Genomic DNA, 17,729 nt, shown 5'->3' with positions numbered 1-17,729 from the left:
TCAATGACTATGATTGTGAGATACTTTACCACCTAGGTAAAGCGAATATCATAGCTGATGCTTTAAGTAGAAAGGTGATTCCAGAAGGGATAAGAGCTAGATCGTTGAAGTTTGAAGTGATCTCAATGATTATGGAGAAGATCAAGGAAGCTCAGACAAGGGATCTGGTAGAAGATGATAAGAAGGAAGAAAGTATAGGCAAGACATTTGTATTCGAAGAAGATAAACAAGGGTTAAAGACGTTTAAGAATCGCATTTGGGTACCAAATTTGGGTGGTATAAGATATTTTCTCATGCAAGAATCTCATAATACCATGTATTCTATACACCCAAGTAGCACCAAAATGTACTTGGACTTAAAAACCTATTACTTGTGGGAGACAATGAAGGTCGATGTGGCAACTTACGTAGCAGAATTTGTAACTTGTGCAAGAGTAAAAGGACAACATCAGGAGACATACATGGATTTGGAAGCCATACCGGTACTCATAGGGAAGTGGGATGATGTTACCATGGATTTTATAACAAATTTGCCAAATACAAAAAGAAGTCACGACATGTTCTGGGTTGTAGTAGACCGACTTATGAAGAGTGCATGTTTCATAGCCACACGGGAGAATCGGTAGATGCAGATTTTGGCAGAAACCTATGTAAGGGAAATCATTAGGATTCATGGAGTACCCTTGTCTATCGTGTTAGATACGGACAGTTGATTCACTTCCAGATTATGGAAGAATTTGTCGGAAGAATTAGGCACGAAGTTGTGTTTGAGTACTACCTATCATCCACAAACAGATGGACGGAGTGAGAGAACTATCCAAACCTTGGAGGACATGTTGTGGGCATGTGTCATAGAATTTCCTGGTAGTTGGGATGGCCACCTATCACTAGCCGAATTTGCCTACAACAATAGTTATCACTCAAGCATCAAAATGCCTCCTTACGAAGCACTATACGGAAGAAAGTGCCATACACAATCATGTTGGTTGGAATTAGGAGAGAAAGACTTTGTGGGTCCTGAGATAGTACATCAAACCGTATAGAAGTTCAAAGTAATCAGGGAAAGAATGCTAGTTTCTCAAAGTCGTCAGAAAAGCTATGCTGACAAGAAGCGACGACCGATAACATTTGATGTAGGTGATAAAGTGTTACTTAAAGTCTCACCATGGAAGGGACTTATTCGTCTCGGGAAGCATGGAAAGTTGATTACTCATTTTATAGGACCGTTAAAGGTACTTCAAAAGATAGGGAATCAAGCTTGCAAGCTTAAATTACCTGCTGAACTAGAAGGTGTCCATAATACCTTACATGTTTGTTACTTGTGGAAGTACTCGGGAGAAGAAGTGGATATGCTTCCACTTTTAGAATTAAGGATTGATGAAAGTAGAAGGCTGGTTCAAGAGCCTGAAGCAATTGTTAACCGTAAGAGGAAGAAATTATGTCATAAGTTGATTGACTTGGTGCTAATGCGATGGAAACATACGACAGGGCCGAACCTCACCTGGGAAACAGAAAGCGAAATGAAAAGTCGCTATATTCATATGTTTGCTGATGCATGATTCCATGATGGAATCATCCTGGGGGGGGGGGGGGATAATTGTAACGTCTGTGTTTCCAGCTAGATTAGTCATAGTCTGGAATCACCTTGGTCAACTATTATAATCTTTTTATGATCAAATAAGAAAAGATTATTCTTATATTTATCTTCTTATATGTTTTATATGATATTTTATGAAAATTGTATAAGTATTTAATAATGAATTAAATAAGATTAAAATACACATCGAAAATAAAAGATTGTTTAGGATAAATAATCTTAACCTATTGGTAGTGTACGTAATAAGGCTTTCGGATACATAAGTAATGTTCGAATCTGACTTAGAACGAATAAGTTACAGTATGTTGAAGTTTCACGTTTAATCCGATTCCGCTACGGATGTCACAAAATAGTAATCGGAGATAGATCGCTTATTAGCCTAAGGAATCTAAACAAAAGTCATAGTGGTCATTAAACCGAGACTATGCATATAGAGAACGTCTAAATGAAAATTGTAGATCTCGTCGATAGCTACCGTGGATATAATACCCATCAAAAACAGAACTCATATGAGCAAGTTATGATTATTTAAAAAAAATGCACGCAGCCACGCGCACCGATCAGATGTGCGGCGCACACTGACACATCACCCATATCGCGACATGTGGCACCATAGGAAATTCACACGTCGCCACCTTCGACCATATGTGCGACGCGCAGAGAACATAGTGTGCGGCGCGCACTCATTTTCTGTCTATAAATTGACATGATTTTCAGCTTAACCCTCATTATCTGCCATAGTCGTTATTATGAACCTATAATAAAGATTTGTCAATGATTCCAAATCATTATACTAAATGATCTACATACGGGAGTGATGTTTACACTAGATTTAGTGAGGTGTTTAAAGTGGGATTTCCAAACATTATACTATGTATACCAAACGGATCCTACCTCCGATAGGATCCTACCTGGTTATTCCTTACTTGACAGATCTTGATGTAGACATTGGGATTATTGAGTAATCTAGACTATCATTAAATAGTCCCTAAGATTATGAAAGTAGACTAAGACGTAGCGTTATGTACATCTAGGTCTTTTGGAAAAAATGTTAAGGCGAAGCACTACCCTAACTTCAAGTAACCTACTTTTGTCAGGTGAGTGTGTAGCTACTATGAAGTACGTAATATTAATAAATGTATTTATATCTAGGAAAATTATTTGTTACCTAATTTATCTGTATTCTACGTTATTTATATAACTATGATAGTACTTCCTAATAGGAATTGCATTGGACATAATTGCCTTTAGTAAAAGTCTATATTAGTTATAATTGGACTTGTATAAGGTGTTTAGCTCTCAATAAACTGGATATTGACTAGGTCTCATTCTAGGGTCGAGTGTGAGATCAGAGCGGAATGTCGTATTCCTGCTCTTTCTTGGATAACCAGAAATGGTGGGTCCAGATTAGACAACTAGCAAGTATGTCTGGGTCATCGACCAGAGTAGATGACAACACTTGACTATTCTAGGTGGTCTAGTGAATTAGGTTGCTAGTGTGGACCTATAACCCAAAGACGTAAATAAAATATTTATCAATAACTCTGAGCATTGGTTACCTTTATATAACTTACACTGGCCATGGACTCCCCTAGCTAGCTATCAACCAGATATTCAACCTGTTTATCAGGTAGGGTGATTCCTCTGGATAGTCGTTGACTTAGGATTCGTGAGAATCAGTTGGTCTGGGTAGAATGTCTTTAAGGATACTTATGTCAAATTGTACATACTTATATTATCTGTCAATGATTGTTTTGCAGGAATGATATTATGATTTATTTTCATTAAATTATTATGTGCTTGAAAACCCTATACAACTCACTAGGTTTTCCAAACCTGACCTACTCATTTTATATGCCTAACAGGTAGTGGATTTAAGGCTTCTAAAGCTTAATCAGGTTGCTGAATGAAATAAGAGATGTGGTTGTTATAGTATTTCTGTACCTTTTATATATCTGCGTTGTAATGTATGTTTCGATATGAATGATTACATCCTCGGAATTTAATATAGCGAAATAACTTGTGGTATCTCAATATGTTTTAATTAACTGGGAATTTCCACCTCTCAATTAAATAAAAGTGTAAATAAAACGTGTTAATTGTGTCTGAAAATTAGGGGATGTCACATGATCCACTAATTCACAATGTAACTTTTCCAAGATCCGTGTCTCATTCCCTTCAAGATGCAACTGTTCCCCCATGCCAACTCCTCTACACATTGCTTCTACTTTTAGGGGGGGTCCAGTTCCAACTTTCAAACTATTGTGCTCTCCCAGCTCTCGCTATTGGTTCATATGACTCAATCTCTTCGAGAAAGATTGTCCAACATAGAGAAAGATGTGGCTGACATCTAACGCTTAATGACTTTTGTTAATGATGATATGATTATTAAAGACACTCCTCCTAGCTCTCCATGTAGTAATCCTCCACCTCGTCCTCCATCATCAAATCCACCTCCACCTCCACCTCCACATCCACCTCCACCTCCACCATAAAATCACCCTCCTTGTACTCCATCTCCACCTAAAGACTCCCCTCCTCAAACTGATGATGCCAAAAATGGGGAAAATAATCAAGAACTAATGATGATTGTAACAACTTCATCTCAACCTAAAATGTCTGTATCCGGAAGGGATGATAATAAAAAAGAAATTGTTGTAGTTGAATAAGAGAGAAATGATCAGCCCATTCCAGATGCTAAAATAGCAATGATAAATAGCCTATTTCAGACGCTGGTGACCAGTCTGAGACTGATGAGTATGAAGGGTTTCTTGATTTTGGGTTCATGGCACAAACTGTTGTTCCTCTAAGTGTTGTTTACCTAATACATATTTTGAGGGGGAGATTCCTCAAGGAACCAATAGCGACATTGAGTCTGATGATGAACAACTCAATCCTAGCAAAATTAAGGCTTACTTCTCAGGGGGCAAAATGACGCTAATGCTAGAAGTTCCTCCGCTGTTGGTGGTTCTTCAGCCCCTTCTGCCAATAAATGTAGGCCGACATTTGATTTAGAGGATTTAGCTAAAGACTGGAAAATTACAGTTGTGGAGGACAGAGAAATTATGTTGGAACATAATGTAATGGTTCGAACAAGAAGAGATGAACGTCGATCTATCAAACTCACTCAGAACCTTGCATCAGCTGATGCTCAAGAGACCAATATTCAGCGTTTCAATATTGATGTGGCCAAACGAAACAGGGTCTCTAAGCTGAATGATCGAGTCAATCGAAGGAAATTTGCGAATGTTCTAGGTCAAAGATATCAACATGATCCCATCATCAAATTCAGATACACCAAACCCAATAATGAATCTCTAAAATTGCATCTGGTAAGGAAAAAGGTCGAGTATGAATACATTGACGTTATATCTGCTTGTGAATTGGTTAAATATGGCTACAACGAGTGGATACAAATTCAGGAGATAATTTCTAAACACAAAGGTGTTCATGCCCAGGAGGTAAAATTGGCTATTCAAGTCTTGATCAACAATGTCCAAAAGCTGAACCTAGTACCTTTAGGTGGTTCATCTCAGCCATCTACCTCAGAAAGATCCAGCAAGCCCAAAATGTCCAAATACACCAAGTTTCTTCTTCCGTATGACACTCCCTATATCAACAATAAGCTTCCAGTGGGTGTTGAACTGTGTGTTAATTTCCTTTAAACTCAGTAAGCGTCTCATTGATCTTCATCTTGATGACTTCAAGTGGTTGAAACCTGAGATCTTAACCGAAGCTGAAAAATTCTCCAATGATGACCTTGATGACTTCGTTGAAGATTAGTTTTTGTTGGATTAGGTGTCTAAGCCCATAACTATATTTGGTATGTACTTGATTTGATTATGAGCACGGTCTTTTTGGGTTGCCTTCACTCATGCAACTTGATAGGATGACTACATGAGAGAGAGAGAGCGTAGGATTTATTATATGAATAATAAATTGGTACTCAGAATTATTTTATTAATATATTATAAGATTAATATATTATTTGGAAATCATATTATTAATTAGTAATTAATCAGAAATTAATTTGATGTTAATTTTGGGATTAAAAGGAACTGATTAATAATGGAGGTGTTGTTTTGCAAATCGTTGATAGTTGTGAAACTGGGATTAAGACTCCTTGTAAGTGGAGTGGACGAAATTTATGGATTACCCCATAAGATTTCGTCCAAGGGCTTACCAAGGAGGTCCATGGATTGCTTTGGGCTTATGTTTGGAACTAGGGTTTCCTTATTCAAGTCCAACTTGAAGACTAAGCAACCTAGCCTTATATAAAGCCTCTAAACCCTAAGGAAATCGTCCATATGCTTTTAGGAGTTGCCCTAGCCTATTTTCTTCTCTCCAAGTCATCCTTGTTGTGTTGAGTGTTTGTGACTCCATTAGAGGTGCAACACTTGGGGCACTAAGCTTTCAAGAGTCAAGGACTTCAAGGATTGTTCTTGTTATTATAATATAACAAGTGAGGTAATATCTAACCCTAATATATATGTGAATTTCGAATTGTATATACTAGATCTAGGGTTTTGCTTTGGATAATATATTTGCATGTATAACTTAAGAAAAACCTTGATCCAAAGCATTAGGGTTGCATATACACCATAGGAATGTTGTAATGCTCAAAACCCATCAGTGGTATCAGAGCCTAGGGTGTTTTTCTGTTATATTTGATGCATTTATGAATTGTTCAAAGCAAAAGGAAAATCGTTTTTTTTTGTTTCTGCCTGATGAACACAACGTGTTGGTCCTCCACGACGTGTTATGGCATGATACGACGTGGAGACCAGTTAGTCGGCAGATTTTCGGATTTTTGGCCTAAATTAGATTTGGATAATTACCATAAGTTGTTTTACTAATTAAAGTTCGAATTTTCTGATTTGGTAATGGATATCCTTATCTAACTGAAAGATAATTGTCAAATTTTAAGATAATTATGAGATTTTGTGATAAATTAATTATTTGTAAAATTTTATTTGAATTTTCTTGCCAATTAAAATAAAAGGTCAAATTTATGATAAAGATAAAATTATATGATTAATTTAATTGTTTTAAATTTGATCTAGAAGTTTTGAAAAGTTTTAAAATTTTCCCTCAAGTTTTGGAATTTAAAATTTGATTAAAAGTTTTCATTTTGAGATATTAAATTCTAAAACCCTAGTATTTTAAATGTTTGAAAATACACCCACATGGATTTTAATAATTATTTAAATTAAATGTTTTAATTAAATGATTATTAATAAATCCATAGATAAGTTTAATTTAATTAAATTAAAAGATTAATTTATTTAGAGTTAAACCACTTAGTATTTTAAAGGTATAAAATACACCCTTATAATATATAATATTAAAAGTTTAATTTTATATTTATATATATATATATATATATATATATATATATATATATATATATAAGAAAAGATCAGTCTTACCGTTAGTAGACCTCATTCACGAAGCTGGTCTATAAACGGTGTTTAAGGAAGCGACCTGTAAAATGACCGCCATTGGGTATCCACTCTTACCCACCGCTCCCTTGACTAGTGGAGGGTCGTTAGCCGAACAGATAGGATAGGGCTCTAAACTCTCATTAAAACTACAATGAATTATAAAGTAACTAAACGCTCTTATAAATTCCCAATCCTAGTTACCTTAGGAAAAATTTGAATTTGATGCTAACCCATGAAATTGCACATTTCACCTCATTGGTCAGTTAGTGGAGCGTGTGTGTTTAACCGACACACTAATGTGGACTAATGATGGACGGCAATGGGTAACTCGTAAATTATCATAGATCGATGGAGCATGTGTGGCTAACCGGCACATTGATTTTGTGATAAATGATATCGAGAGTACCACACTAATTTGCGTGGTTATTCACACCTTGTTTGTGATCCTCGGTATCCCAGTCACAAACTTGAAGGGCAAAATAGAGATTAAATGTGCCATTGAAAAGCTCAATGAATCTCAAAAGATCTAGGAATTTCATTTAAAACCTAATTCGTTTAAAATTTTGTTTTCGTGGTGGAATTGGTAAATCGTCATTTATCTACCTTCAAATAATTTGCAATTGGATTACGGCATCCCTCTTACGAATTCTGAATTATTGTGTTAGGTCCTAGCCTTAATATTTCATTTGGGTGTTATATTAAGGATTAAATCAACTAACTTGAATTTCTCCATTTGTAGATGTCTGGTTCTGATAACTATGGTCTTCCTCATCCTTTTGGAAAAGGCTTTCCTTCTGAAGATGATTTTCCAAGTGTCGATCAAGGTGAAAGATCATTCCCTTCTTCGAGCATTGGTGGAACTAGAAATCATACTTCTCTACCTCCACCTCCTCCAGTGATTCTCCCTGACCCACGGTTCCATCGACTTGAAAAGTTCAAGGTTACTCAAGACCTATTGGCATGCATGCACGAAGATTGAAACTCTGTACGTGAAGGGTTTTGAGCATTCTAACACTCCTATGGTGTACATGCAACCCTAGAAACCTTAGATCTATGTTTTCTCAATGATACATGCAAAATTGTTTTTTCCAAGGTTCATAACCTATCTAGCATACATGGGGAACTTTTAATCATAAAAGTTAGTAAGAAATACATACCTTGTAGTAGTTTGGATTCCTTGAAAACCTTGTGAGCCTAGCACCTCAAGTGTGATGCCTCAAATGTCTCACACAACACAAAATGCACTTGGAATAACTTAGAGAGAAATGGAACACTTCTAAAATCGGCCAGCCCTCACTTGTTTTCTTATTGGCCGATTTTGGTGAACAAATTGATGCTTATATAGTGTGTTGCAATTAGGGTTACACCATGTAAACCCTAATTGTCATGACTTTTCATTTCCATGACCCATGGGTTCTATAAACACCATGGAGCATCCTATAGGTTTTAGCCCAACTTGATAATCCATGGAGCATAAGCCCACTATACAAGTATGGATGATTTACACAATCAACCCATATATTTAATTAGTCTTCTTTTGATCACTTAATTAATTCCGAATTAATTCTTGATCAATACTAATTAAATAATACTATTAATATATTATAACTTATAATATATTAATAAACCTTAAGTGTTATTTCTCTCATTTTAGTCTATCCAAGTGCATGACGCCATGCAACCCAAATGGACCATGCTAATCGGGTCAAGTACATTCCAGAAATAGTTATGAACTTAGACACCTAATCCAACAGTCTCCCACTTGGATAAGTCTAATAACTATAACTGCAAGAATGACTTCAGGAACCGATCAGCAATCGTAGCTCTTTCAAGGTCTCGCGGAACTGAGATGATGATGATACGCCATTTAAGATAAGTGATCATATAATTCTATGTTCTAGATATCAGACGGACAAATACATGGAACATTGTCTTACTTATTGTCCAGCAGTTTGTTTCTCGATTTCCGATTTGTTTGACATCGAACTTAATTGAACACATCAACTTAGTTCTGACCGGGCCCGGTACATGGGTCAACACAAAATCATCGAGGGGCCCAGATATCGCTTCTAATTGAAGAAGGAACAGATAAACTTCAACTCATATGCTTGTTCTACTACTTGTTGAATCATACACAAAGGCACGTATTATAACATCGAGTTACCAATGCGTTTTCGTATAATCAATGTATAACCAACTCATAGGCAACAAGTCATATCTCTAGGTTTGAAGACTTATATCATACTACCGTCTCACGATCACTCGAGATAAATTCCATGAAGTGATACCAGTGAGCGTGGGTTGAATCCAATACTCAGACTTTATGAGCACTCATGAGTGTTGTAGCCATATCCAACATATTAGACCTCTACAACCAACTCATGACAGTCTTGATTCATACCTACTTCCAACATATGACCGACTGTGGAGAATTTGAATACTATAATATACCAAACATAATTATTCTGGAAGTCAAAACATGCAAAATGAAACGTTAGTAAACGATTGAAAAAAGATAGCAACACTTTACTCATAAATAAATACACCTTTTATTCATCATCAAATGTCAATTACACTTTACACATTTCATAAGCTATCTAACTACTAAAACTAATATCATCCTTCAGCCCTATGCACCTCGCATGGTGGAGATGCTTAACCCTACCCAGTCCCTTCGTGAGGGGATCTGTCGGGTTCTCATCCGATGATACCCTCTTTGCCACGAGGAGTCCTTCTATTCCATGTCTGATGAAATGATATTTTCTGTCGATGTGTCTGGATCTTCTGTGATCCCTTGGTTCCTTAGCTAAGGCAACTGCACTTTCACTATCACAGAAAATATCTATAGGCTCCTTTATAACTGGTACAACTCCAAGGTCTCCAATGAAGTTGTTTAGCCATATGGCCTCCTTCGCTGCCTCGCTTGTTGCTATATACTCTGATCCAGTCCTTAGTCCTTCGCAGGTACTTGAGAATGTTCTTTACCACAGTCCAGTGAGCCTTGCCAGGGTTCCCCTGATATCTGTTGACCATGCTTAATGCAAAGGCCACATCAGGACGAGTACAAGTCATAGCATACATGATCGAGCCCACAGCGGAAGCGTACGTTACTCGACTCATTTCTGCTATCTCAGCCTCTGTACTCGGACTCTGATTTTTACTCAGTCTGGCGTTACTCTGGATCGGTAACTCTACTTTCTTGGAATTCTGCATGCTGAATCTATTCAGCACCTTCTCCAAGTAGGTACTCTGACTAAGTCCAATTAGTCTTTTACTCCTGTCTCTCAAAATCCTTATCCCTAGAATATAGGCAGCTTCTCCAAGGTCCTTCATAGCGAAACACTTCCCAAGCCAGGACTTAACTTCCTGCAGAGTTGGGATGTCATTTCCTATGAGTAGTATGTCATCCACATACAGTATCAAAAAGCTGACTATACTCCCACTAGCCTTGACATATACACAAGATTCATCTTCACTCCTCGAAAAGCCAAACTCTTTGACTTTCTCATCGAAGCAAAGATTCCATCTGTGAGGTGCTTCCTTTAATCCATAGATGGATTTCTCAAGCTTACACACTCTATTAGGGTACTCTGTACTGACAAAACCCTCTGGCTTACTCATGTAAACATCCTAAGCCAACTTCCCATTAAGGAAATCAGTTTTGACATCTATTTCCATATTTCATAATCAGGAAATGCAGCAATGGCTAACATAACCCTAATAGACTTAATCTTCGCTACTTGTGAAAAGGTCTCATCATAATCAACTCCCGGAGTTTGAGAAAAGCCCTTCGCAACCAGTCGCGCCTTATAAGTGTGTACATTACCATCCATGTCGGTCTTCTTCTTGAAGATCCATTTGCACCTAACTGTCTTACGACCTGGTACATTATCAACCAAGTTCCAAACTTGATTGTCATACATGGATTGTATCTCGCTGTCCATAACCTCTTTCCATTTAGCAGCCTCAGGGCATGTCATGGCTTCCGTGTAGCTGTTAGGTTCATCCACACCTATCAGTGTGTTATCACTGATAAGTGTATCACCCTCCGCAGTAATATGGAAACCATAGTAATGCTCAGGTGCATTCCTAACTCTCGTGGAACGCCTCAGAGGTACATACTCTTCTGTCGGATCAATATGAGTTTCCTCCTCAGGTTGATTGCTAGGGTTTGAGGTTCCTTCACCACTTGACTCTTGAATTTCTTCAAGGTCAATTTCCCTCCCACTGTTTCCTTGGCTCATGAATTCTCTCTCGCGAAAGACTCCTCTCCTTGCTACAAAAACCACATTATCACTGGGTCTGTAGAAGAGGTAACCAAAGGATCTCTGTGGGTAGCCGATGAAAATACACCTCTCACTTCGAGGTTCGAGCTTATCGTGAGACTCGTGCCTCATAAAAGCCTCGCAACCCCAAATCTTGATATGGTCCAAATTGGGAAATTTTCCAGTCCACATCTTATGAGGTGTTTTGGCAACCTTCTTTGTAGGGACTAGATTAAGAATATGGGCGGCAGTCTCTAAGGCATACCCCCAGAATGAGATTGGTAGCGAAGCTCGACTCATCATGGAACGAACCATATCCAATAAGGTTCGATTGAGCCTCTCAGCCACACCATTAAGCTGTGGTGTCCTAGGAGGTGTCAATTGTGAGATAATCCCACATTCCTTAAGATAGTCAAGGAACTCTGTACTAAGATACTCACCACCTCGATCGGATCATAGCATCTTAATGTTCTTGCCCAACTGATTCTCCACTTCCTGCTTGAACTCTTTGAATCTTTCAAAGGTCTCTGACTTATGCTTGATTAAGTAGACATATCCATATCTACTAAAATCATCAGTAAAAGTCACATAGAAGCGGTTAGCATCTCTTGTGGCGGTTCTGAAGGGTCCACACACATCAGTGTATATGAGGTCCAACAAACCCTCACCCCTAGCACAAGTGCCAGTGAAGGGTGACTTTGTCATTTTCCCAAGCAAATAAGATTCACAACTATCATCTGACTTTAGGTCAAACGACACCAAGACTCCATCCTTTTGGAGTTGGCCTATGTGTTTCTTGCTTACATGTCCAAGACGACAATGCCATAAAGATGGTTTTTCCAAGCTAGTGGAAGAATCGATACACAATACATTATTTCCTAGGTTATCAACAACCGACACAGTTTCATATACACCATCACAAGGTAATGCTTTAAAATAAAAAACATTATTAAATAAAGCATTAATACCACCACTATCATTATCAAATGAAAAGGTAAAACCTTGTTTGTACAAACCATGAAAGGAAATAATATTTCTCGCCATTTTAGACGAGTAACAACATTTATTCAAATCTAATACTAATCCACTACTTAGCAACAAAGAATAAACTCCAATCTTGGTGACAGGTGAAGCTTTCCTATTCCCCATGATCAAGTTTATCTTCCCATGCTCCACATTCTCACTTCTTCTTAGTCCCTGCAAATCAGTAGATATGTGAATACCACAACCTGTATCAAGGACCCAAGAATTAGAATGGGGTGAATTATTAGACAAAATAGTATATATGTACCTGCATGGTTGGGTTTAACTTTCCCATCTTTCACATCTTGCTGGTACTTTGGGCAGTTTCGCTTCCAGTGCGACTTTTCATGGCAATAGAAGCATTTCGCCTCTTTAGGGTTAGCAGAAGGAGTGACAAAACCTTTCTTGGTTCCACTTGAAGAGGAGCCATCAAGAGACTTTCCCTTGGTACCCTTCGAAGGGCTCTTCCTCTTCTTTCCTTTGCCTTGCCCGATTGCCAAGACCGGGGCCGCGGTAGGAGTAGGAGTAGGAGTGGTAACAACCGATTTACTCTTAAGACCAGTTTCTGAGGTCTTCAAGAGTATTTGAAGTTTGCTGAGTGTAACTTCCTCCTTGTTCATGTGGTATGTGTTACACCCCCAAACCGGAACGGCGGAAACGTTCGGGGGCGGAGGACGTCATGTTTAGCATCACAACCAATGGATAATAGGAAGCATAGCAACACAACCAATACAGTGGATACATATATAAGTAAAATGTTTACATCAGTTTGAAATCTTGTTTTAGGTACATCAAAAGTATATAAAGTAATAACATAAGACTCTTATTGCTCCAGCTTCTCAAATTCCAGCAGGTACCTGTCTACTGATTTCCTGAGAATACAAGCAGTTTTGAAAGAATATCAGCATAAAGCTGGTGAGTTCATAAGCATTTAGTTTTTGTGGAAAATGTTTCTTTGATCCTTTTTGAAAAGTGTTCCTCAAGAAAATCCTATATTTTCTTATGAAAAGTAGTCTTTGGAAGAGTATCTGTTAGTAGAAAGTAAATCATCAGTTTTAGAAATGCCAGTGTTATCCTGGGAAAATCCTATATTTTCCCTAGAAACAAGTTATCCGTTCTAGAGGTAGAGACGTCAGTTTAGAAATCCATGATTACTATCAGTATGTATAAAAGTGGTTTTACTACTCAAAATAAAATAATGAAGAGTAGAGTCCGTAAACCGGAGTTAGTTTATACTTATTTGCGAGTAGTATAACCATACTTGATATGACCGAGAGACCTTTATAATGTTCTTCAGGCGTTAAGCTAAATGACATTTGTTCACCCCAGGCGTGCCCGCCTAACTGTAGCTAGCAGTTCAGGTGTGGGATTGTCAGTCCCGAATAGATCTATTCACAAATCTCACGCTCTCCCTCCAGGAGACTCTGGTTATACTAAAAGGATTTATCACTGTACACCTAAGAGTACACTATTGAAGTAGAGCCTCACAATTCTGTATAATCTAGTTTACTAGCGGGAAAGAGTATAAAACAGTAATTATCCTTGAATAAATGTACTTTATACTTCTGACAAAACATATATAACATAAACTAAAGATGCCGTAGTTTATATATATTCATCCATGAAATCTAATTTAGTAGAGACTGTCTAGAGGGTTATCCCAAACTATACCCATTATAGTTTATTAGAGTTGATATAGAAATGCTTTGTAAAACCTTTCTGAAAGCCGTGAAGTTAAATTTCCAAAATAACAGTTTCCCTTATGCTCAACATGTTACAAAAGGGATAAAATATCTGAGTAAGTTATTAAACATGGAAATCGTTGAGTTGTATTAATAAGTTTAAAACTTAATAAAATACTTTGAGTTTGGCTTGTATTCCCCCCCCCCCCCCCTGAAAACATTAAAAACACGGAAAAATGTAGGGGTATGAACTCACAGTTTGTCGTAAGATCCGAGCGTAAGGTCGGTGTGGATGCTGAGTGTCAACTGATGTTTCGTACGCAAGTGGATCCTATTAACATATGGTAACACATATATGCATTAGATGAGGACATAACACTATTTTTTATGGAAGGAAACCACCTTAGGGGCTAGGAAACACTTGAAACTAAGTGTTAGAATCACACGTGATTGAGGATGGGGAGTTTGTGGCCGTAATCAGGAGTGTACGGTCAGCGGTTTGCGGCCCAACAGGGATTACGGCCCACGAGTTTGCGGGCCAAGCGTTTGCGGTCCACGGGTTTACGGCCCATGGGTTTACGGCCTGTGGGTTTACGGCCCATATGTTTACGGCCGCAAACACTTGGTGAAAGGTGCGATTTTCGGTGTTTCAAGGTCATGTCTAGCCTCTTGGAAGTGTTCTAAGCCTTATGCCCAACTCAAGGAGGAGCTTAAAGGCCAATAATCGACCAAAAATGGAGTTTACGGCCATTGAAGGGATTACGGCCATAAACCCTTCTCGTGTTCGTGATTTCAAGTCGATTTCTTGGTGAAAACAATTGATTCCTAGTAGATAACAAGCATAGGGAGTAGTTACTTACTGTAAGATGCTTGGAATGAGGTTTTTAGCCACCAAGAACTAGTGAGTGTTCTTGGTGTTCTTGGTGAGAGAGAAGATCTAGAAGAAGATGAACTTTATGAGATGAAACATGGATTCATCACTAGAAAAGGGATTGAAACACCATAGAAGTGAAGAATCACTTACACTTTGAAGATCCTTGAGCAAAACTCGAATTTTGTAGAGAGAGAGTAGAGAGAGAAAGTCCTTTGAGTGCTTAAAGTTGGAAATGAAAGCCACTCACCCTTTATATAGGGGTGAGTTTACGTCCAAGGGGGGTGGTGGGGGGTTTACGGCCGTGAACAGGGTTTACGGTCGTAAACAGGGTTTACGGTCGTAAACTGAGTTTGCGGCCGTAAACTCCTATCGAAGGGGGTGTTTGGCCCAGATGCTATGCTTTGACTTAGAAACCTCATTTTTGAACCCAAAACTTAATTGGACCGAGCCTAGAATATTTAATTAAGCTCAAAATAATGACGGCAAGAGCAGAAATAAATTCCAAATTGATTTATTTTTTAACGTTTTGAACGAAAAAGTTTCGGGTTGTCATAGTATGTCATGCGGAATTGATCATAACACGATGGTAAGGAGTGAAAAATGATATCTATTGCTAACTCCTCGGGGAAGTTCACATTCAGTTTCAGCAAACGGTCCACATACCTTTGCATTCTCTGCATGTGGCCCGTGATGGGTTCACCATCCTTCAACCGGGTTGTTATCATGGAGGAGATGATTTCATATCGCTCTTGACGAGCACTCTGATGGTAGCGGTCCATCAAATCTTGGTGCATCTCAAAAGGATAGTACTCCTCATAGGACTTTTGGAGCTCGACTGTCATAGTGGCCAACATGATACATGCCACTTTGGTAGCATCTCTTTCATGTGCCTCATATTCAGCGATCTCCTCAGGAGTAGCAGACGGATCGGGTACCTTAAGCTCCTTGTCGAGAACATATTCTTTGTTCTCATACCGAGTGACCATCCTGATGTTCCTGATCCAATCCATAAAGTTGGATCCATCAAAGATGACTCTCCCACAAAGGTTCATGAGAGAGAAGGAGTCGGTAGGGTTTGAGCCAGAAGCAGCATTGTTGGAAGACATCTGAAAAGAAGAAAGACAAGTTTAGATTAGATATAAAGATAATCCTTAATAAAACACCCAAATGTAATATTAAGGCTAGGACCCAACGCAATATTTTATAATTTAGAAGAGGGATGCCGTAATCCAAGCTATAAAATATTTGAAGGTAGGTGAATGACGATTCACCAATTTCCACCATGAAAAACGAAATAAATAATTAGGTTTTAATTGGTTTTGAAACTCCTAGATTCTTTGAGATTCATTGAACTTTTCAATGGCATGTTTCAATCTCGAGTGTGCCCTTCAGGTTTTGTGACTGGGATGCCGAGGATCACAAAAAAAGATGTGAAGTAACCATGCAAATTACTTGGTACCCTTAATATTTACCCCTCAATCGTTGTGACGGTTAACCACACGCGCTCCACCGATACTATGATAAATATTAAGTTACCCTTTGCCTACCTTGTTAAGTCCAGGTTAGTGTGCCGGTTAACCACACACGCTCCACTAACGACTTAATCAAAGTGCAAAGTGTAATTTCATGGGTTAGCACCTTATTCATATTTTCCTAAAGTAACTAAGATTGGGAATTTATAAAAACATTTAGTTACTTTATATTCATCATACTTTTAATGAAGATTTAAAGTCCTTGTCTTACCCATACGGCTAACGACCCTCCACCGATCAAGGAAGCAGTGGGTAAGAGTGGACACCCATTAAGCTGCCATTTTATAGGCAACAACCTGATACCCCCTTATAGACCGACTTGGTGAATAAGGCATACTAACGGTAAAACAACTTTGTTCTAATACATATATAATTATTATTAAACTTATAATATTATAAAGTATAAGGGTTGAATTTTAACTTTTAAAATTCTAGGGGTTGGAACTTAAAGTTTTTAAAGTGACTTTACATGTTCCAAAAAATGAGGACAAGTTTTGTAACTTTCAAAACTTTTCATCTTTCATAACTTATGAGTTAATGGTTTATTAAAATGAGTGACTTTTCATTTTATGTAACCTATGTGTTTAATAATGGACTTTAAAAGAGTGACTTTTGGTAATCCATAACTTGAGGACAAATTATGGATTCCATTAAAACACATAATGATCAAGAATTAAACTAATAAGCAAGTTACAAATAATTCCTATGATCTTCTAAACTCATAAGTTCATGAACATGCATATCAACAATTTCAAGAATCATAAATAAACCATATAAAACCTGAAAGTTTGATAATAACCTTTGAAATTGGATTAGCATAATCATTACCACATCAAAAACATGTTTTATGGTTCAAAAAACAGTTTATGGTAATGATCCTCATCCAATACCAAGCAAAACCCCGAAATTCTGCATACAGGGGCATCACCACGTCGTGGTAAATACTGCCACGTCGTGGTGAGCAGTCAGATGCAAAAAATGTAGAATTTAAACTTTTGAAAAAACATGTAGTATCAAGTATCAAGAAAAACAACCAGTCTCTGATACCACTGAAGGGTTTTGAGCATTCTAACACTCCTATGGTGTACATGCAACCCTAGAAACCTTGGATCTATGTTTTCTCTATGATACATGCAAAATTGTTTTTTCCAAGGTTCATAACCTATCTAGCATACATGGGGAACTTTTAATCATAAAAGTTAGTAAGAAATACATACCTTGTAGTAGTTTGGATTCCTTGAAAACCTTGTGAGCCTAGCACCTCAAGTGTGATGCCTCAAATGTCTCACACAACACCAAATGCACTCGGAAT

General features: G+C 37.8%; 1 protein-coding gene across 1 annotated transcript; it reads left to right on the top strand.

The window, feature by feature from the left end:
* Positions 1-1,067: 1,067 nt before the first annotated feature.
* Positions 1,068-4,092, top strand: LOC145164771 (uncharacterized). The gene is made up of 2 exons (XM_079083454.1): positions 1,068-1,422; positions 3,992-4,092. The coding sequence occupies exons 1-2, from the start codon at positions 1,068-1,070 to the stop codon at positions 4,090-4,092; spliced, it is 456 nt and encodes a 151-aa protein (XP_078939580.1).
* Positions 4,093-17,729: the final 13,637 nt, after the last annotated feature.

This window comes from Lactuca virosa, chromosome 3 (assembly GCF_052849685.1).
Source record: "Lactuca virosa cultivar CGN04683 chromosome 3, Lactuca_virosa_CGN04683_v6, whole genome shotgun sequence".
NCBI classification, from domain to species: domain Eukaryota; kingdom Viridiplantae; phylum Streptophyta; class Magnoliopsida; order Asterales; family Asteraceae; genus Lactuca; species Lactuca virosa.
This window is presented reverse-complemented; position numbering and strand designations above follow the sequence as displayed.